Source organism: Hyaena hyaena, unplaced genomic scaffold (genome assembly GCF_003009895.1).
Source record: "Hyaena hyaena isolate Hyena2069 unplaced genomic scaffold, ASM300989v1 scaffold_775, whole genome shotgun sequence".
NCBI classification, from domain to species: Eukaryota; Metazoa; Chordata; class Mammalia; order Carnivora; family Hyaenidae; genus Hyaena; species Hyaena hyaena.
Genome location: NW_024081400.1, coordinates 25,204 through 47,311, shown reverse-complemented (window position 1 = coordinate 47,311; position 22,108 = coordinate 25,204). Strand labels below are relative to the sequence as shown.

At 56.6% G+C, this 22,108-nt stretch overlaps 1 protein-coding gene across 1 annotated transcript in view; it reads left to right on the top strand.

The window, feature by feature from the left end:
- The window catches only part of CHCHD6 (coiled-coil-helix-coiled-coil-helix domain containing 6), a 196,842-nt gene extending 180,154 nt beyond the window's left edge, over positions 1-16,688 (top strand). Inside the window, exons 6-7 of the mRNA XM_039218532.1 lie at positions 7,398-7,468; positions 16,638-16,688. Coding sequence (XP_039074463.1) covers positions 7,398-7,468; positions 16,638-16,653 — 87 coding nt within the window. The 3' untranslated portion in view covers positions 16,654-16,688. The remainder of the gene's footprint in view (positions 1-7,397; positions 7,469-16,637) is intronic.
- Positions 16,689-22,108: the final 5,420 nt, after the last annotated feature.

Here is a 22,108-nt window from a genome sequence, read left to right as displayed (position 1 = left end):
CAAGTGGCCTGGCCGCTTCCACTCTCTCTTCCCAGTAGCTTCTTTGTAACACAGCAGCCGGTGATCCTTCCAGAGTGGAAATCAGATCGTATCAGCCCCTGATCAGACCCTCCAGTGGCTTCCTGCCAGCCCGCCTGCCTTTTCTCTGCATCTGTTCTCGTCTTGAACATCTTCCAGCCGCGCGCCCCTCGTTGCCCAAGAACCCGTCAAGGGCATTTCTGCCGTCGGTCCTTCCCCGGAATCCCGGAATCCTGTTTTCGCTGCTCACGTCCACCCCAAGCCACCCGGCTGAGAGGCCCGGGTCCACCTCTTCCAAGTAGCCCCCACCCCATCTCGTTGCTCCTCATCCCCTTAACCTGCTGTGTCTCTCGATGGCACTTCTGAGTTGTTTTCTTGTTTTTCCATTTCCAGATTGTTAGCTCTGTGAAGGCAAGGCTTTCATGTCCTGTTTGCTGCTGTGCCTCTGATTGCACGGCAGCCCTGGTGAACAGTAGGCACACAGTAAATACTGCTGGGATGAATGGAGGAAACAAACGAGCCCTGACACCCTGGGTGGCTTCGTACCCATTGTTCACCGCACCCTCAGGGCACCCCTGAAAGATGGGTCTGCATTCTCCCCATGGGACCCGGAGGGAACAGGCACAGGGAGAGGGCACCGTCTTCCCACGCCACCGTGGACCCTGGAGCCCGGGAGCCCGGCGGGATGGTGGGCTCTACTCTGGGGGTGAAGGGTCATGGGCATGGCCAGAGGCATGCTTGCCACTAGGGGAGTGTGCCAGTTGGTGCCTGGCAGCAGCTTCTCAGGCCTCTGAAGTTGAGACACAGTCACTTGCCCGCAGTAGGATTCAAGGTAAGGAATTCAGTCAGCAATTCGAGATAAGTTCAGGACAGCTGTTACGGAGAATTACGAGTTGTGTAGAAAGCTCAGCTGAGGTTCGAGCTCTAGGTTTGTGGCTCTTCTGGGGGTTGGAGGGAAGATCCCAGGCGAAGCTGTCCTGGGGTATGGGGGGGTGGGGGTCCCAGGTGGGGCTGTCCTAGAAAATGGAAGGAGCACCCCAGGTAAGGCTGTCTGGGGGTGCAGGAGTCTCCCAGTTAGGGCCGTCCTGGGGGCGGGAGGCCTTGGGTGTGGCCTGACCATAGGTGGCGGTGACAGATGGTGGGCCTAGGAGTGAGGAGACCGTGGGAGGGAGCCGCTCCAGCACTGAGAGCGCCCAGATGGACATTGCTGAGTGCGAGCAGCGGAGGGAAAGACTCGTCTGTGCACCCCCATCCAGGGTAAGTGCCAGAGCAGGTCTGGAAAGAGGCGTCCTTTCTCCACGTGCACCCAGGAGGAGGGAAGGGGACAAGGATGTCGTCGTGTGACTTCATAAATTGCCCAGAACCAGCTGTTTAGCCACAGAACAAAACTGAATTTCCATTCCTTTACCAATTGTGTTGCTGATCACACGTCCTGAGATTTAGAAATTTTTGTGTTGACTCTTTGGACTCTTTACAGAAGATTCACATGCATTTCGTCTTTGTGGTTTTTATTCTTTTCAAGTCAGAGATTCTTCAGATCCTGAATACATTAAGTTTTTTCACTCCCCTTAAAATGTAGCATTCCTGTGAGCTTCGAGAAGGTTGGTAATTAGGCGGGCGATTTCCGCGTCTCCCCAGTGACCGGCTCTCCGCCACACTGACAGCGCCTCACGATGGGGCTCTCCTGTCCTCGCTCTGAGTCCTCTCAGCGTCTGGGATTGTTCTCAGCCTTCAGCTCTGGGCCCTTCCACAGCCTGCACGGATTTTGCTGGCCATCTTGCCCTGCCCTGGGCAGCCGGGACCCTAGGCTTCTCATTGTTCTACGTCTAACCACACGTTGGCTTTGAATCCTGCATATACGGCCTTTGGCTTGTTAAATTTCTTCCCTGGGCGGTGGGGGGTGGGAACGTGGTGCTAAGTGGGGGGCTGATAGACCTGTTTTCGGGTCCTGCCTCTTTCCCTTGAAGTTCTGGCCCCCAGTGTGGGATCCTTTGCCTTTCTGAGCCCCGTGTCCTGTGGCAGAAGACTGGACACTCTTGAAGCACTGCTCTGGGCAAGAAGGGGCCGGCCTATCTGGGAGTCCCTGCTACAGCGCCTGGCCTGAGTGCTCCTGGTGAATCTGTGGGCGACGGGTCCCCATCAGATGGTGTGGGGCTCTCCTTGGTGCCCGCAGGGCGCCTGGCACAGAGCCCCAGCTTGGCAGACTTTTTCGATCGACCAACAAACGACCACATCCCGCTTGTGTTTTTACCTCTTCTCTAGCGGTACCAACCTCTCCCTCTGTTTATGCACCAAATCTTTATTGAGGGCTTACCAGGTACCAGGCATGGTTCGAGGCCCTGGGGGATAGATCAGCGAGCAAAACAGGCGAAAACCCCTCGGTTCGTGGATGTCACGCCCTCACTCTTTCACTATTTCCAGATCTCTCGTCCAGCTGTCTTTGCTGGTTCATACGCGTTTGGCTGTTAAGTTCTCAAAATACTTATTGAGCGTTCAGTGTGTACCAGGCAGTGTTCTGAGTGTTTTACGGGCATTATCTCGTTGGCATCCCTGCCAGCTCCCGCACCAGCATACGCAGGAGGCCCTGCCACCGCTCTCCTGTTACAGATGGGAGGCGGAGGGGGCAGGCCGGAGGGCAGGTGCCGGTCCGTGCCAGACCGCTCTGGGGGCTGCCTTCTGACCACAGGGCCCGCACCCATCCTACCTGCCCCAGATGCCTCACTTGATCCTGGGATGGTCCTCGGGCCTTTCTTCAGTCTTTCCTGTCGGACAGAAATGCCTCATGGGCACTCTCCCCTGACACCCTGCAGAGGCCCACGCGCACAGTAGGCATGTCTACACGGCCCTGGGGGAGGGGGGTTCAAGCCCAGAAGCCACTCCCCTGCCGACCATCACGTTGACCTCTGTTGTCTTCTCTTCCAGGACCACTACCCCTCGCTCCACTGCTAGTGGGTTAGCGCTGGCCCTTCCCCGTCCCCCTGCCACACCCTGCCCTGCTCTGGTCCCTCACGGCCCCTCAGCAGGGGCAGCAGGACCGCCTCTGTGGCCCTTACCATGTTTCCTCGCCGTCCCCCTCTGGACCCTCTCGCTGTGCCTCCCTCACCGTCACGCTCTCTTTTGATCTCGCAAACCCAGGCCCTTGGAGAAATCAGACAGTATGAAATATGAAAACTGCCTGGGAAGTAATTGAGGGAACGCCGTGACTTCTGAAACCCGTAGAGATAACACTCACACCTTCTTACTCACGTTATTTAATTTTTAATGGCAGATTTAATTAATGGAGATCAGGTCTTCCGGTTTCAGATGTGCATTCTCAGCAGCTGGAGGAGGGGGGGAGGGGCAGCTGTTTATCGGGCTGGGCAAGAGATTCCAGAATCGGGAATCTAACTCGGAGGAGAAGTCATCCGGAAGTAGTGGCTCACGATCTCCAGGTGCTCACTGACTGTGGGGAGTCAGTGCAGCACACTTGGGGCCTCTCCCCACGGCCTAGGGACGGGCGACAGCACTCCTCAGGGCACAGCGCTGCCGCCAGACCCCCTGCCGGTACCGCACTCCCCCGTCCACACAGCCGCCAGTGTTCTCTCCGAAACACACACCTCCCCTGGCTCTCCCGCACGTGAAAGTAGAGCCCGTGGGCTGAGGTCCAGGCTCCCAGGCTGCAGTGGAGACGCCTCCCCGCCCCCGATGCCCAGGTCCCGGGCTGTCTTGTCTCCCCCGGGTCCAAGTAGAGCATCCACCCTGTGGTATCCCTCCCTCTCCCTTGTTTACACGACCCGCCCGCATCATTGACCCATTTCTGCTCATTGTATAAGACTCACTTCGGTCAAAATGGATGTACCCTCAGGCCCAAGAGTTTGACTTGTAGAACGCGCTCCTCAGATGTACTCCTCTCGCGCAGAGGTAAAGGCGCCATGATAGTGGGACCCGCCGTGGGGTGGCGTTGGGCGGGTGGAAGGAGGAGCGGGCAGTGGGCGCGCACGGGCAGACCACGCTTGGACGCTCCGTGCGAGGGGGAGTGCCGGGGCCGCGCTGGCCAAGCGGCTTGCTGGTCGCTGCCCTCCTCCCCCCTGCCCTTTGTGCTTTTTTTTTTTTTCAAATATTTTTATTTATTTCTAGGATAGAGAGAGACAGCGTGAACAGGGGAGGGTCAGAGAGAGAGGGAGATACAGACTCTGAAACAGGCTCCAGGCTCTGAGCTGGCAGTCAGCACAGAGCCCGACGCGGGGCTCGAACCCACGAACCGTGAGATCATGACCTAAGCGAAAGTCGGACGCTTAACCGACTAAGCCACCCAGGCGCCCCAACCCTTTGTGATTTTTGCCTTTTTCAAAAACACTATTTGATATAAAAAGAGTTTTCTAGGCCTCGATTCAGGTGCCAGCTCCCAAAAGTCAGGCAGATGGTGTCCACCAGGTGCCCGTTCCGGTGCCCCCACGGCACCGGGGACGGTTGGCGAGCAGCCTGCTGTGATCCGGTCACGGCGCTGTCAGGAACCCGGGAGGCCGTGAGAGGGCGAGCTTGCCTTGGAAACCTATGGCACCTGGCGGGTGTGTGGTGTGCGCTTGGGTGGCCCCCAAGCGAAGCCGCCCCTCAACAGGGGAAGGGTCCAGGCGTCCACAGGGTGCACTGCAGCAGCCTTGGGGGGCCTGGTGGATGCCGGGCGCAGGCGCAGCCTTCCAAAGGCATCATGTGGGCAGCACAGGGGACGCGCGGTGGCACGTGGTCCCAGAGCTTGCTCAGGCAGGTGACGGGGCAGAGGTGGCGGGGAGGGCGGTGCCCCAGGGGGGGTTCCTCTGAGTCATGCTGGGAGACAATAGAGGAAGCTGCAGCGGGGTGGTCACGACCGCTTCTGGTATGCGGGCACTTCCTGTGACAAATCTCGCCGACCACACGTTCAGCCTGCGCTTGCAGACGCCGTGGCTGCTTGCTGAGCTCGCCCTGGCCGGCGGTGTGCAGGGAGATGCGGAGCCGGCACAGCGGTGCCAGGCTCCTGCCAGCCTGTCTGGGCCACGGGGACTCCCTTGGAAAGGCCGCTGGCAGGCCCTGGTCCTAGACGACAGCAGCCTGACACGTGACCCAGGAGGAGAGGCCTGAGCCCGGAGGCTTTCTCGGGGCAGAGAACCAGCCCAAGCGGGTGGAGAGCTCTGTGAGGCCCGTGCTGGCCTCAGAAAGTTCAGTGGTGCTGTGACAGTGGCCGCAGTGCACAGGGTGGGCACTGTGAGCCCGGCACCGCCCCGCATGGTCCCGGCCCCCCTGTGATGGAGGGGGAGCCCCATCTTACCACCAGGAAGTGACTCACCCACAGAGCACAGCATGTGCCGAAGCGAAAATTAAAATGTGGGTGTACGGCCCCGTGGTCTTCCCTGAGGGCCCAGGAACGGAAGGTCCACGTTGAAAGTAGATGCCCCCTGTCGAGGGCGGCACAGAGGAGCATCTGCGTGGAGTGGGATGCAGGGCCTGAGAGGACTTGTGTTCGCGTCTCCCCCCCCACACACACACCCAGCACCATCCACGGTGGCCGCATGTCAGACCAGTTGAGGCAGAGTTGTAATCTCTGGAACCTCAGGGCTCCGGGGAGAAAACATGGGGCAGCTCGGGATCAGTGCAGACCCGCGAGCGGGGAGGCGGGGCCGGGGAGCCCCCACACGTGCCCAGCCCACTGTGTGCCTGAGCGGTCACATTCCCCGTCTGCCGTGCCTTGGGGCCACCGGGGAGGGGCACGGGCACCTCCTTAGTTCAGAGCCGAGCACCTGTCCAGGCTCACTTAGCAGCCCAGCAGTGGGCTCACCCCAGCGCAGCCCCAGGCAGAATTCCGGTACCTGGGTTCCTCCCCCCCGGCCACCCCCCCGACGTGGGCCCCTGGCGCACACCCGGCTGTGGTCCCTGCACCTTGGCTTTTCCCAGGGACAGGTACCAGGATGGGGGTGAGGGCCAGGTTCCCACCCAAACTCCGCCTTCAGTGCCCTGGAGGCTCCTAGGAGCGTTGCTTTCCAGCCCTGCCAGGGTTACCTTCTCTGCAGACGGATGACGGGGTGCCTCGGGGGTAGGGTGCGTCCCCCGCACGGCTCTGATCTGAGCACCTGTCGTCTTTTCCATTCTGTCCAAGGAGCGACTGGTTCTCTGGGGCCAGGCTATCTCTGTGCATGGTGGAGTGGGGGAGAGCCAGGCTCTGCGTCGGACGGTCCCGAGCAGGGTCATGGCTCTGTGACTTCAGGGTCCCTTTACCTGCCTCTCGAGCTTCTGGTAAGGATTAGCCCATGCCTGTGGGAGGCACCTGAAGCCCGAAGCTTCCATTCACCCATCTGTGGAGTGGGGATAACCAGCCCTTGCACCCAGGTCCTGTGGAAGCTCTGGCCCAGGCCTGCAGATGGGAGGCAGGCCTCACACGGCGTCCGTGCTGCCTCCTCACCCTCACTGCGGACGTGTGACCGCCAGCCTGTCGTGGGCGGCCTCCGGGGGTGTCCCCCTCCAGACTGCCTGCGGCTAAGAGTCCGTTCACTATGAGCCTCAAGGCGCTTCGGCTCGAGCGTGGCGGCTGGTGGCGGCTAGTGGGGCCAGTGTGTTTGCGGCAGCCTCTTCTGGAAGCAAGTGGTGCATGCTGGGATCTGAGCCGCTGAGACATAGAGACGTGGGAATAACTGACCCGGAGTCGTGCTGTGACGGCCCCTGGTCTTCCTCTCAGCGGGGTCATGCTGCCAGCCGGACTGACCTCTGCACCAGCCTGCTTCTGCATGGCACACTTCCGGGGCAACCTCGAAGGATGGAGGGGTAACCAGCAGGCCAGGGAGCGTGGCGGCCACGGCAGGCAGCGGAGCCCTTGCCCCGCTGGTGGTCAGATGCTGGGGCCCCATCCCGGGCACACCTGCTTGCTGTGCAGCTGCGGGCAAGTAGCTTCACCTCCAGGCAGCAGAGGCCACCTATGAAACGGGGCTTGGACCTGAACAAATCTCAGTAGACCTTTTCTTTAGTGAATATTTTAGGCTCTGCAGCCCATGCAGTCACTATTTCAGCTACTCGGCTCTGCTGCTGCACCGCGAAGGCAGCCATGGAGGATGTGTACCCAGATCAGGAGTGTGGCTGTGTCCCGATAGAGCTCTATTTGCCGAATCAGGTGGCAGGCCAGGTGTGCTCACGGGCGATGGCTTGCCGACCCCCAAGCCGGGGGATCCACCGGCCCTTCCAGGCTTTGCTGCTCTGGGATTCTGTGGCCGTGGTTGGCCTGCCGTGGCGGGGGCCGGACCTAAGCCGAGGATCAGTCACGAACCTGCAGAGATGCTGGCCCCTAAATTAGCATCTGTCGATGTTCAGCGCGGCATCTCCCGTGGGAGCCAGAGGGAGGTTTCAGTCTTTGGTAATCAGTTCTGTTCTTCTCCTTGCAGAATGCGGAGATGTATCAGCTGTCTTCACAGCAGTTCCACGAGGCAGCTTCAAAAATGGAGGGCGCCATAAAGTAAGACCCTGTTTATTACTTTCCGTGAACTCAGCCTCACCAACACGGGGCTTGGAACCGGCTGCCGCCTGCTTGGTTCTAAATCTCCGTAACACGGACAGCTGTGTGCTCCGCGCTCCCTGCTCACCTGGCTGTGAGGCAGCCACTGGTCATCCGCATTGGCCAGCTGACCCCTGACTCCTCCCCGGCTCCCTGGCAGCGGGAATGGGGCTGAGGCCAGCTGGCAGACTTGTCTCAGACGCCGAGGACTGCGGGCCGTGCCACAGGCTGGCCGTCAGGCTCCCGAGGGGGTCGGGGAGGGGGTGTTGCTGTGCGGCCCCCACTTGTGGAGGTGGTTTTCAGAGCAGCCTGTTCGCTGAGGGCGCCTGCGGGCACCTGGTCCCCAGCCGTGCACCTCTGGCATGCTGACGTGCTCAGGGGGCTCCCTTTTCATTCCCGGGAGGACTCGGGGACACTGCTGGCTGGCTCGGGTCACACAGCGCCGAGCCCCAGCATCCTTCCCCTGTCTGTCATGCTCCTGCGCCGTGAGGGAGGCGTCGGGGCCAGAACGTTAGGGATGGAGGCACGTGCAGTGTGTCCATTACAGGTGCCTCTGCTTCAGGGTGAGGTCATGGGAGGGTTGCTGTGGAAGGGAGAGCCCAGACTCGAGCCGTGGGTCCATTGTGCAAAGGTGATTTCTGGGGACCAGGCCGACTCCCTCCTCCTCCCTCGAGGAAGGGCCTTTCCCTCCCAGGCTTAAAGCAGCGTGTTCCCCAGGCAAACGGGTCACAGTGCCGCTTGGCGAGGGGTGGGGTGTGGCACCAAAGAGGAACCATCGGGGGAGGTTTGGATGACGAGGAGGTGTCAAAGCGCTTATAAATACAGCTGCTGACACAAAGCATGCTAGGAACCAGGAAGGAGCAGTGGGGACGGATAGACTCAGGACAGATGTAGGGTACAGCATGGGGCCCCCGTAGCTAGGGGGACACAGTGCCGGATCCGCACGGGGCCCCGGAGGCCAGGGGACACAGTGCCGGAGCCGCATGGGGCCCCGGAGGCCAGGGGACGCAGTGCCGGAGCCGCGTGGGGCCCCGGAGGCCAGGGGACGCAGTGCCGAAAGTGACCACAGATAGCTTTTGGAAACAGCATATAGTTATCTTGGGATTTCAAGTCCTAGAGCAGTGATAGGGGACTCGGAGGAAGAACTTTCCAGTAGGCAGGTAGAGACTGGAAAGGTCTTCCACCTGCCCATTGGGATCCCACAGGGGGTTCTGGGTGGAAGCAAGTGCCCTGAGCTGCACAGACCCCTAGGAATGGAATGTTCCAGCTGCCCTCTCAGACTCGCGCCCGGCTGGCTCATCCCAGGGCCAAGAAAGACTCAGAATCGCGGTCAGTGAGAGGGAGACGTTGGGAAGCAGTCACACCCCGGAGCCTGTGGGCTGAAAGCCACCCCAGTAATGTGATCCCGGAAATGGGCAAAGCCGCGGCGCAGTCCCTTGCCCAGGCCCACCCCCTTGGACGCCCTGGGGGCCATGATGCCAGATCCTTAGCCCTCCCTCGTTCCCTCCACCCTGGAGCAGCCCGCCAAGGGAGGACACTCAGGGGAGAAGCCAGACAGCATCGCTGTGAGGGACGCGCCGTTCTGTCGCCCGCCGCAGGGCCCACCGTCCTGAGAGCCGGCCTCCTGGGCCCCGGTGCCCCTGATCGCTGCCCGACGGGCCGTCCTCTCCTTTCTCAGCCTCATGTCTTCCCTGCGAGTATCGTCTTTGTCCGCGCAACGTGAAAGGGTTTCCAAAGGTGTACAGCATCCCCTGAACATCACTGCTGTTTCCCGCGCAAAGTAAATGAGAGGCGCCCTGCAGGGCCCCCGACCAAATCCTCTCGTTTACCGTTGTCGGAGCTTCGCATCAGCAGAGGTGAGGCTGAAGGGGGGAATAAGCCCCTTCCCTGGCCCTGATTCCGCTCCAGGTTGGGGTCGGTCGTGGCTTCGATTGTCCCTCGAGGGGCCCCCCATGTGAGGGGGGTGTGGGGGCGGAGCTGGAGCCCGCCCTTGCCCTGCCTCTTCCTGGCCGCCCCCATGACCCTGGGCATGATGCTCTCCCATGCAGAATAGAGACGATACCCCGCCCCCAGAGCTTTGCGTGAGGAGGCACACAGGAAATCGCGGTGGCGGCGGGACACCGTTGCTAACAGTGGCCGTCCCCCGAGTCACTCGTAGCACCTAGCTTGGAACCGCGTGGCACAGATTTCACAAATACATCGAGTTACCTAAAAAAAAGTTGTTTTCTTTTCCCAAACAGAGCAAACAGGAAGCAGCATAGAGTTAGAAGTCATTTTACTTAAACATCGGGCTAGAGGGCGGAATCCTCGATGGGGAGATTTCTTGGATTCGCAAATGATTGTAAATTGCATCGTAAATGCCACAGAAATAAATGCCAACTGCTGACAGCAGTGACAGTCCTCTTCCAAGACAGCGAGCATCTTTGAACAACTTGGAGTAAACGGACTGGTTACTTAGGTGGCTAATTAGATGTCTGTGTATTCATTTATTCATTTAACATACATGTATAGAGTGCCTACTGTTTGCCAAGTACCATGCTAGGCACTGGTGATAAAACGATAAACAAGACAGCTTCGGTTTCTGTCAGCAAGGAGCTTAGAGCCTTTGGGGAATGACAGACAATATTTTTAAATTAATTGCACAAAAAGCAATTGCCCAAGCAATGATTTATTCTAGTAATGAGCCATGAAAGAAAATGTTTGAATTAAAAAGCATGTGTCTGAGGACCCTAACACAGACTTCGTACGGTTGGGAAGTCTTTTCAGAGGAAGTGACTTTTAAATGGACTCCTGCACTATGAGAGGGCTTTGGTCAGAGAAAGGAAGGGGAAAAAGAATACTTCAGACAGAAGGCTTGGCATGTGCAAAGGCCCTGGGGTAGAGAGTAATTTAGCATATTCAACGAATTGAAAGGCCAGTGTGAGTAGAGAGGAATGAATGAGAAGAGACAGACTAGAATGAACTCTAAGCAGTCAGGAGAGGCCAGACCACACAGGACTTTGTAACCTGTTAGAGATTTCACTTGTATCCTAAAAGCAATGAAGCACCGGGTCAGCTTTCTTTCTCTGTGAATATGTTCACTTAAGGTATTGACTTCTCTATAGTTACACCCTGAAGTTTTGATATAGTGCATTGTCCTTATTCAGTTCAAAAACTTTCTAAGTTTTATTCTAATTTCTTCTTCAACTCATGGGTTATTTCAAAAGGTATTGCTTAATTTTCAGATATTCGGTAGTCTTCTAGTTACATTTTTCCCCCAAAACACTTTTATTTATTAAGGAATCTCTACCCCCACCTGGGGCTCAAACTGATGACTCCGAAATCAAGCGTCATATGTTGTACCAACTGAGCCAGCCAGGTGCCCCTCTCGTTATTTTCTTAATAATTGATTTTCAGGTTAATTCTATGGGCACAGAACATGCTGTAAATCCTCTAAAATTTTTGGACCTTGCTTTGTGACCATGTACATGATCTATTTTTGGAAGCCTTCTGTGTACATTTGAAAAGAATGTGTGTTCCCCCAATGAGTGTAGTAGTCTGTGTTTGTCAGGTTAAGTTAGGCAGTCGTGTTCAGGTTTTCTGTATCGTTACCGATTTATGGATTTATGGTTTCTTTCTGAGATCCCGTTCCTTCTAAATACAAAACTTCTATAATATTTCTTCTTGTATAGTATGGCTGATTATAAATCCTCTATTTTTGATTGGAAATATATTTCAGTTTAAAGAATATAGCAATCCTTTCTTGTGGCCCGTCAAATTATCTTTACATTCTGATTGGATACCTGTTTTTTCCTGGAGAAGTCAGCTATTGATATGCTCATTACCTCTTTTTTTCCTCAACTTTTAGCTTTCCTTTGTCTTTAGTTTTTTAGCAGCTTGACTATCATGTGCCTAAGGAGTCAGTTTTCTTGCTTTTTTCCTGCTTGGGGTTCATGTGTTGGGGTTTCATGTCCTTTGGTTTTAGAAATTTCTCAGCCATTATCTCTTCAAACAAGACTCTGCCCTGTTTTATCTTTCTTCCTTTCTGGAATGTAAGTTACATGTTTGTTTGTTTTTTCTGTTTTTCATCAATTCTGTAAAATGTTCATGTTGTCACCTGAGTTTTTTTCTGTTGATCTGTCACTTCACTAATTTTTTTAATGTGTCAAGTCTCTTTTACACCTGTTTATTGAATTCTGAATTTCGATTAATGCATTTTTTTCAATTCTAGAAGTTCAAATAGATTTTTTTTTTCCCAGTCTCTGATGAGATTCTGGGTTTTGCCGTCTGTTTTCTTGAACCTATTAGATGTAGTTATTTTGAAGTCATCTGAGGGTCTGTTTCTATTGCCTTTTTTAAAAACCCTCTTGGTCCTATTTGTTTGTGTGTCTGGTAATTCTTGATCGAATGCCAGGCATTGTGCCGGGGCTACAGAGGCTCTGGAGTGTATCGTCACTGGCGGCCACCTGAGGGACCGGGCTGACCCGAGGCTTGCCGCAGTTTTGGTGAAGCTCAGGCTACTTCTGATGTACCTTCTTCCTAGGGCATGGCTTCCCAGGGCTCCGCTTCACCTCCTTTGTTGGTGAGCTCTGAGCCCCTCAAAGTGCTCCCTCAGCTCTGTGAGACTTCTGAAGATTCCACTTTGCCTTTTAGTAGCTTTTACTTGGCTCCTTAGCCTCTTGCCTTTGAGAAGCTCAAGAATGTGACAAATGTCTTAAAAGAGGAAAATCACCATGTTGGTTCACTGTAGGTTAGCTCCCTTCGCTGGTCCCTCGAGGCCTAGCTGCCTTGGCAGCCTTGAACTCCAAGGGAATGTTGTCTGTCTACAGTCCCGTGAGGTTGCCAGAAGCTGGCTTCTCTGCACTTTAGCTGAAGCTGTTTGCTCAACTTTCAGCCTCTCTTCCTGCACCAAGAATTGCCAAGAACTCAGTGGGGACCAGTGGCTCCAGGAACAAGCGCTTGCCTCTCTGCAGTTCCCGCCCCTTCGTGATCTTGGCCCTCACCGCTTTCTTTGTCTTGCTCCTCGGATGCCTTAAACAGATTTATTTTTTTTATTTTGGAGAGTGTGTGCAAGCAGGGGAGAGGGACAGAGGGAGAGATGCGGGGTGGGGGCAGGGGAGAGCGAGCCTCTTAAGCAGGCTCCGTGCTCAGTGTACATAGAGCCTGCCACGGGGCTCGATCTCACACCCCGATATCCTGACCTGAGCCAAAATCAAGTGTCGGATGCTCACCTGACTGAGCCACCCAAGCGCCCCTTAACGGGTTTTATTTAATTTCAGTTTTTAAAATTTCTCCCTCAGAGTGGAGCGTAGCTCTTCCCCAAGCTGCTCCACTATAGACGGGAGCACACATCCTGACTTAACTCTTGAGGGATGATTTGTTTGCCAGCGGCCACGCCAGCTCGAGGAAAGAGTCATAAAGCAAAGTCAACCCAGCAGTGGTTAGAGCATCAGGCACCCAGGGCACGGGTGGCCCTCCCCACCTGCCTCGGGCCCGCCAGACTGCCCTGCGCCCGCTCGGCCTGCCGCATGCCTCCGAAGGTGCCTGTCAGAGCGTCCGTGCAGAGCAGTGTCGCTGGCCAGGCTGGTGCTCACGGTCTGGACGCTCTTGGTCTGGAAGATGCTATCGTTGGGGTAGAAATAAGTACCCGAAGTGTGTTTGCATGCGCACACACACACAGGCACACGCGCACGCCCCTCTACCTCACACCAGCACCTTGGGCAGAGCTGTTTGTATCCTCTGAAGGACGAGGTGAAGACCCCAGGGGACATCTTGCATTTATTGTGTCACATCTACTTTTTATGACAGCCTTCAGTCCCCTTCCCGTGGGATTCCTTCAGAGCCTGTCTCGACGGCTCCCTGTCAGGAAACGGGTACCATCCCCCGCTGGCCCCCTCTCAAAGAGTCAGGACAATTGAGTTGAAGGAAGAAGGTTATTAACTGTTTCCGGAAACTGAGTCATTGGGCTGTAAGGACTTTGATCCCGAGAGGTCTGATTAATGTGGACATGGGGACACGGAGACTTGCTGGGGCCCAGCAAGGGAGGGCTCCCCCTCACCTGGAAGTCAGGGCTTATCAGATAGCCTGTGGGGGAGGGGTTGGGCTCACCTGAGCTGGTATATCCTCAGGTGCTCTACTTAGTGACCTAATGACAGATCGATTACCTATTAAAACAACAGTTACTTATTTGAACCCCAAATGAGATCGCATTCTATCTTAATTCATCTCGATAATGTTCACATCAGGCTGATCTCAAAAGCTGTGTGTCTCTCTCTCACTTCTCTTACCTCGCGTAACTTTTTGAAAGGAGCATTTTCCGTTCAGAACTTTACATGTGGTACGTGGTTTACCCTGGGGCACGTGGCTCTTTGAGAGGCTAAGGAATCAACAGGCAGTTAGTTGTTCATTTAACAGATCAAAGTTCAGTTACTACATTTCTTTAAAAACCTGCACGCAGCTACTCAGCTGCGCACTTACACAGCCCCCAGGGTCTGCTCTTCACAGGTTCTTAGGGCAGATGCCATTCTTGCCCCAAGCTGCAGTTCTGGAAACTGAGTCAGCTTACCTCTCAGGCCCAGTGTGCCGGTCAGTAAAGCAGGGAAATTGATGGTGCCTGTTTGTCAACAAACTGTGAGGCTGCACAGAAGTGCCCAAGGACTCCCAGCCAGTGGTGCCAGAGCGGGATTTGATGCGGGCCCCTATGAGTCTAGCTCTTTTCTACTCTCCAGAGGTACTTCCTTCTCAGGAATTTGCAGGACAAGGGGATTAGCTGCTTGCTGATTCTGCTTGCTGATTAGCTGATTCACTGACTTCCCCCAGGGCTGGTGCTGTAAATTCCTCTGTGTGAGTGAGTGTGTGTGTGTGTGTGTGTGTGTGTGTGTGTGTGTGTGTGTGTGTGTCCCTCCCTCCCCTGGGCTCTTTGCAGGCACTTGCTCCCATTCCAGTGTCGGGCAGAGTTCTGCCTCCTTTGAAGCAAGAGAAAGATGCCTGCGGAGGCAATTCCTCAACAGGGGTGGTGCTGCATACGGCCAATGCCCTGGGCTGGTTCTGGAAGCGTGGGTGGGCCACCTTCAGAGAGCCTCAGTGGAGAGCCTCAGTGGCTTCACCCCGGAGCTTCCTGCCTGCGCCCCATCCTTGCCCCTGGCAGACGTCACCAGAGGATTCCGGCAGCCCCTCCCTGAGCCGAGTTCAAGACTGGCCGCAGGTATCACCTCTTCCGGATTGGCATTCACGGTGAACTTCTTTGCCACCCTGGGATCTGGTGACTTCGGAAGACTGAGTTTCCCAGTGAGAGACTGCTGGCTCCTGATTTCAGAAGGCAGAATCTAGGGAGTTATCCTTATAGACCCTCTTTCCTGTTTAGAGTGCCCCCTCTTTTCTCCTTGCAGATGAGGCTCACTTTTCAAAATATCCCCCATAAGCAACTCTTCTGTTTATGGTGTACTTCCCCCAGAGGTCCGTCCAGAATCGTACTTTTCTCCGCATCCCCAGCACCCGGCCCAGGACTGAATTTGATAGACACTCACCAAGCACGTGTGGGGTGGGAGGAAGAGCTGGTGCCCACAGGATAGACTTGGGGGCTGGGATTTAAATCACATAGTTGGCTGTCTAAGCACCTTCTCTGCGGAGGCTTCTTCGTGTGCCGCAGGGCCCCGTGTTGGGGTGGGGGTGTGGGGGGCCCGCCTAGGGCAGGGCTTGAGGTCACAGGGGTGAGTGCCTTCCCAGCCACGCTGCCCGGTGTGTGGGCTGCATCAGATGACGTCAGTGCTCTGAGACACGTGTCCCTGGCTGCTGGAGGTTGTTTTGAGGGCATCGTGAGACAATTTGTTGAGCACATAATAAGTACTCAATAAACAGTAGGTATTACTGGATAGAAACTCACATTTCAGTGAGAGAGAGACTGGAGTGCAGCAGCCAATGGGGGTGCAGCCCCTCGGCACAGGGGCGACCAGCGGCCGTCTGGGTCTGGAACCGCGAAGGAGGGGAGACGCCGGGGTCCCCAGCTCTCCTTGGGGGTCATGGCCCACGGAGACCCTTGTGCGTGTGCACGAGCAGCCCCGGGCCCGGAGGTGACAGACTGGAAGCAGCCCCGCTGCCGTGACTGGGGCAGTGGACAAGCATGCTCTTCGTGGCCGGAAGAGCAAGCGGTGGTGCAGGATGACCGGGCACCGTGGGTGCTAGCAGGGGTGCTTGTGAGAGCTCGCCGGCTGAAACACGGGTTGTGTCCACTGTGTGTGTGCCCTCGACGCACACACGCTGGCACGCTCTCTCCTCGGCAGGGACGTGCCACCGGGGGAGGGCGGGGGGAGGGTAGAGAAGAAAGTCTGAGAGGATACGCTCCAAACAGGAAGCAGCAGCTACTCCTGGGCAGTTCGAGGGCGTTCGGTGTTATGAAAGGGCCAAAGGGGACTAGTTATATCTGCTATGTTTTTAGTCCTTTAAAAAAAAAAACATATATATATACACACACACACATATATATATGCTTATGTGCAACTTGTGTAATTAAAAACTAATAAGAATATAGAGTGTGAGTATGAGTATGAGTGTGTATGTGCGCGTGCGTATATGTGTATGTTGTCTTCTGATCAGGGCTGGGCCTCTAACTTGCCTGGTACCCTTTCCTTGAACTTCCCCTCCATCAAAGACTGAGGCTGTTGGAGTAGATGTGTGGTTTCAAGTGTCCTTAGCTGTGGCTCCTGTTAAGAAATCTCATGTGACCTGTGACAGATGAGGTGGAGATGAGCTACCATCCTGGGTGAAGCCAGAATGGATGTGCCGGGACCCTGGGGTCAGCACCCCCGCTCCTGGGAAGCCAGGGGTCCAGGGGAAAGCGGGCTCGTTCCCTTCCAGGCGTCCATCGCTCTGTTCGTGAGGGCTCAGCCGCCCGCCTCGGGTCCTGCCGGCGCTGCTGGCCTGGTTTGGGCTGATGTGCCTTCCCACCCGTTAGCAGGGAGATGACGACAGTGACTCCTGAGGAAGGCAGTGTGGCTTTGCTGGCAGGTGTAGCCAAAGTTTCGATGCGGGACAAAGCTGAAATGGTACCGAGCAAAGGGAACGTAGGGAATCAGCTGTGCGTTCTCCGTGTCACATAAACCCTCGAGCACTGGGCACCGGCGAGGAATCACCTGCTGCAGAGATGCCTGGGGAGGCCCCGGAGGGCGTAGGCCACAGTGCTTGCGGGGCGGAGAAGGCAAAGGGCAGGGAGGGAGAAGCCTGGCCAGAGGGCGCACCTGTATTCCTCTGGGAAGGAGACACTGACTGGTACCAGGTCTAGAGCTTTGAACTACAACTTAAATTTAAGTTAGATCTAGGGAAGGACTTCCTGACTTGCGGTGAGTGATGATTACATAATGATTGAGGGAAGGAAGCTGTACAGCTTTTATCTTCCTCTGGAGACGGTTAAGGAAAAGCAAGTCTTGCTCTCAACCCAGAGCAGCCCCTTCCCTGTCTGTTCACAGACAACAGAAGGGTCACTTCTGTCTCATCGTCCTGTCTCAACCTCTCCTGGCTGGAAGTCAGCCGGCCACCGGGTTTCTCCGCGGGAGTTTCCTCGTGGTTTGCTCTCGACCTCTCTTAGGCCAGGGCGGCCACCCCCACTTCTAGTGACTCATTCCGTGGCCCCTGCTCTGGTTCTGTGGGCCACCACCCACAGGAGGCAATCGGGGAGGGCCTAGTTATACTTGCCCGTAACCGCTGGTTGTGAGAATTTTTATAATTGCTTCTCTTTAGAGTGAGGATTCGGTGGTGGTGATCTGCGGCTTCCAGTGAGGCTGGTACTGGCCACGGCGTGCAGGACAGATGAAATGGGGGCCTCGCCTCCGCAGAGAGCACAGACACCCTCTGCTTGCCGCCTGCCCCCCCAGATCAGTTAGCTGCATCTCTGATGTGCCCCGTGGAACCTGGGGGCCCCTGGGAGAATCGTCAGACACTTCTGTGTTCAAGCATTGTGTCCTACTAGACTATGCACTTTTTGCGGCAAGAACCTGGTTTCTTCCTCTTTGTATCCCCGGGGCCCAGTACTTGAGCCCTCGGTGTATACTGAGTGCCCAGCACTTGACCCCTTGGTTTATACTGAGTGCCTAGTACTTGAGCCCAGTACTTGAGCCCTCAGTGTATACTGAGTGCCCAGTACTTGAGCCCTCGGTGTATACTGAGTGCCTAGTACTTGAGCCCTCGGTGTACTCTTAGTGCCTAGTACTTGAGCCTAGTACTTGAGCCCTCGGTGTATACTGAGTGCCCGGTACTTGAGCCCAGTACTAGAGCCCTCGGAGTATACTGAGTGCCTGGTACTTGAGCCCAGTACTGGAGCCCTCGGTGTACACTGAGCGCGTGGAAAGCCGCCGTAACGAACGATAACTGCTACGGCGCTCTGTGAATCTAGCACCCGGGGAGCAGAGGCGACGGAGCAGTTAATCCTGCCGGAGCGCAGAGGGCTTCAGGTTTGTGCGCTGCGGTCCGGGTCGGTGTGAGTGGGCTCAGAGCGGGACCCTCCCCCACGGGGTGCTAGAGGCAGGCAGGGCATTGGCCAAGGGGGAGAAGCAGATGCCGAGGGGCCGGGGACGAGGCCCGGGCGCAGCTGCAGGGGCGGGCTGGTCCGGATGTGCAGGGTCTTCCGGGCGTACGAAGGAATTTGGAATTCACCCTACAGCAGCGGCAAGCCATAAAAAAGCTTTTAAGTGGGGAATTGATATGATCGGATTTGCGTTTCAGAAAGATAACTGGCAGCGTCTGCGAGATGAAACGGCAGTGGTGTTGAGGGGGAGACAGGAAGCCCGCCGAGGAAGGCGCTGCAGCGCCACCAGCCAGGGTGACTCACCCGCTCAGCAGACACGTGCCGAGGGCCCCGCACGGGCACGGCCAGGGCGCCACCGAGAGCCAGGGGAGGGTTCCCGCGCTCGGGGCAGCGAGACAGCCATGCAGTCGGCCGTAGAGGTAGACGGTTCTATGGAGCGCTGTGAGGAGGGTACAAGGGGCAGCGTGGCCAAGGCGACTGGGACATCTGGACAGAGGATCAGGGACCGACTGACACTGGAGCAGGTCAAGGGGCCACGCAGATCACCGGGCGCGGGGTGGGTGCAGTTGCTCCCCAGGAGACTCCGAGTGCCAGGCGGGAGTGGATGAGAGGCAGGGAGGCTCCTGACCAGGGCTGGGCGTGAGCATGGGCACCCTGGCGGTTGGCTCACCATCTCCAGGGCTGCAGGCAGGGGAGGGGCTCCCTTGCTACCCCAGCACCAGAGCAGAGAGGGGCGGGGGAGCCTGTCCGAGAGCCATGGGGCGTGGGGGGGGGGGGACGGGTGCAGGTCAGCAATGGTCCTGTTGGGTTTGAAGCTCCCAGAGCCAGTTCCTGGGCACTCGGCGGGCGGGCTCCGAACAGTAGCCGCGGCCCCCAGGGAGGGCAGCCTCCAGGGGCAGCCGGCCTCCGCTCGCTGCTTTCTTACTGCTCAGAGATCCATGACAGGAAACTGGACTTAGAGCCGACACTTTGTTAATCCCCTCCCTCGACAAAGACAAAATGACATTTCATTCCCAGCCCTATTAGCAGACTCGCCTTGGGAATAAGCCCGCCTTCCCCGAGGCCTGGCTGGGCTCTTTTTCTTTGAGCCACTTTTGTTTTCTTTGGAGTGTTACATTTAGATTAGCTTCTGGGGATTAAATGTTATTACAGTAGAGGAATCGTTGTGTGTGTGTGTGTGTTTTAAGTCGGCAAAGAGGTTAGGGCTTAGTATTCTTGTCATTAGATTTCTTTTTTCTAGTATTGCTGCCTCCCCATTCACGTTCTTAAGAGAAGGCTTTTGCTTGGCTTTCTTCATGGTCACTTCCGCCTCGGGAGGAGCCGCCTCATTGGAAGCAGGGCCTTCCTGTCTCGCTCGAGGATGGGCCTGGGCAGGATGGCACCCACCTTGCTCTCCTTGCACCCAAGGAGGGAGCCCTGACACGGGGGCAGGAAATTGTCAAGTAGTGACACGGTAGCAGAAGTAAAGAATTCCCCTGAGATTTGATCGCTGTCAACCACACTGCCCCTCCTTCCTCAAGCCACAGGGCTCTGGGCTGCACAGGAGGCTGCCGGCAAGACCCACCGTGGTGGAGGCTGGCAGAGGCTGGATACCGTCTCCCGGAATGTTCCAGAAGGATTTAGTTTTCAGCAGCACCCTATAAAAGCCTACCCATTTTAACGGACCGTAAAGTTTAGTGGAGGCTGGTGTCTTGGGAGGTTAGGTTTCAAGGTCCCGACAGCCTGCAGGCCGGACGTAGGAAGGAAGCCTGTGGCAGGGGTGACGCAGGCTCTGAGCGGCCCAGACTCTCTGACCCCGCACACCCCAGCAGGAGGGCTGCCCTGAAGGGTCACCTTCAGAGAAGTGGTTGTGTGGTGTGGCTGGCCTTCACTCCTACTCACCCCACTGCTACAGACCCAGGCTGGAGTGGACCCCTTGAGGCCCAGCTTGACCTTGGCCGTTGGTTGCTGGTTTTGCTGTACAAAAAGGGCCTGTTTCTGGTACAGTCAGATCCAAGGGAGCTGAGACCCGTGCTTCCCAGCCTTCTCCGTAGCGTCCAATCTCTCTGGGAAGTTGGGGGCATCTGCCCTGGGCCGTGACACCGAGGACCCCACTCTAAAGTGTTCCAACTGTCACTCCCTCTGTCACCCCCCCACTCCCCCCCCCGCACAGATGAGATGAGGCTCCGAGTCAAGCTGCCTGGTGGCATCCGTGTACCCACAGGCCTCAGGGTCATGCAATCCAGGCCCAGACACAGGCGGCCCCTTCCTGGGGTGCTTGACCAGGGCTTCTCCCGGCCCTGGAAGATGAGCTCCGCTGTCAGCACCTGTCTGCGCTAAGCTTCCGGTTCCTGTCATGGGCCTGGCGGTGAGAGAAGTGGTGTGTCTGGGGAGCTTCCTGGCTCCGTCCCTGGGACTTTCTAGAACGTGCCGGCCCTACCGACCTTCAAAGGGGACTTTTACGTCCCTCCCCCTTCCCACTTCCCTTCTCCTTCAGCTCTGTCCTTCTAGCACTAATGCCTAATTCTGGAAACCACCCAATGAGGCGCATGCCTGGCTGTGCCCCTGTTAGCAGCAGGCCCGGGAGCCAGAGCAGGCTGACCAGCCCGGGTCCAGCGCTGCCCTCCCCGTCTTTGTCTGGAAACTGGGCTCTGCCCCCGGTACCGTCGCTGGGCTGCTCCATAGTCACTTGATTCTCCGCTGCCCTGCTAGCCGGGCCTCACCGAGCTGCTTACGAAGCTTCCGGCAACCTCTGTCCATGTGCAGTTACTGAGTGCTCTGGACTTGGGCTCAAGAACTCCTCTTTATCGCGAGTAAACTTCACTTTGGGTAGATTTAGTCTAGCCTATACGGTGATTATTTGGATAGATGGATTCTGTCATCTGACATAGTCATCATCCCGCCTAACTCTGTCTTCCATAAACTTGCTGAGTCTTCTCTTTGGCTAAGCCACTGTTGAAAACGTGAAGTTGTGCAAGGGTCAAGACACAAGGCCGTTAGAAATCCTCCTTCAGAGCTGACCTCGTCCGTGTGGGTCCAGGGATTCAGCCAGTTCCTAAGAGTTCCTGGGACCCAGCCCACCTGACTCCTCCCTCACCGCCAGACTGACCCACGTGGGCCGAGGCTGGGGCTGGCACGCCACTGTACGGCCTCGGTGTCCCAGCTGGGATCCCTCTTACAGGGCAGAGAAGAGAGCATGGAATGATAAGTTTCGGACTGTCTTGTCTGCTCCTACAGATCACCTTGCCATTTTCTAAGCGCTCGGGGACCAGCTTCTTTACTGTGCTGTTCTAGAATCTTCTCTGGGCTCGCCTCCGTTTTACAGAATGCACCGGGTTTGAAAACCACGAAACAGAAGACTCTTCCTTTCCAGCGTTGCAGTGTCCCTCATTCTCCAGGGTCCTGTAAGGTCACCACGGTAGCCTGGTGGCCCAGACCTCAGGTTCTCTTGGTCCAGGCGTGGAGAGGAGCTGGGTCCTTGCCAGGCGCCTTCCCGCCCGGAAGACTGTACTTTTTCGCTCGGGCCTGTTCTCTCTCCTGGGAGGCGGCGGGGAATGAGAAAAGGGGGCTTTGAAGCAGAGAGGCCTGAATTAAATCCTGGTGACACTTCTCACTGGTGGTTGAGCTCGGCCAGTAGTCCCCCCTTTACAGTGTAGCCCCCTCTTTACGGCGACCGTCCAGAGAGCCCACGGGGCCGTTGTGACGACTGATGAAGCAGACCTCTGTCCGTCCCTGCTCCTTCCTTCTTTCCCGCGATCCTCCATGGCTTCCCCTCCTTTGGAAGCAAGACAAGCTCAGCCCACAGCAGACACCTCTTCCCACCCGGTCCCGCCCCTCACTGTACCCTCTCCTGCCGCCCGGTTAGTCTCCTCTGCCCAGACTGGGGCACCTTGTCATCAGGAAGCCCTGGGCAGCAGGCTCCATTCTTGCTGCACGGGGCAGGTCTCCAGGGAGAAGGGCACAGGGAAACACGTGGATCTGCCGGCCCTCGCCCCTGCTGGCCTAAAGCCCCATCTGCCCCTTCCCAGGGAAATGCCCTCTGCCCCCGTGAAGTCCCCCTGGGATTCCCCACTTCCTAGAGGCAGCAAATGAATGCCCTTTTTGCTTAACCCAGTTCGAGGTTTTGC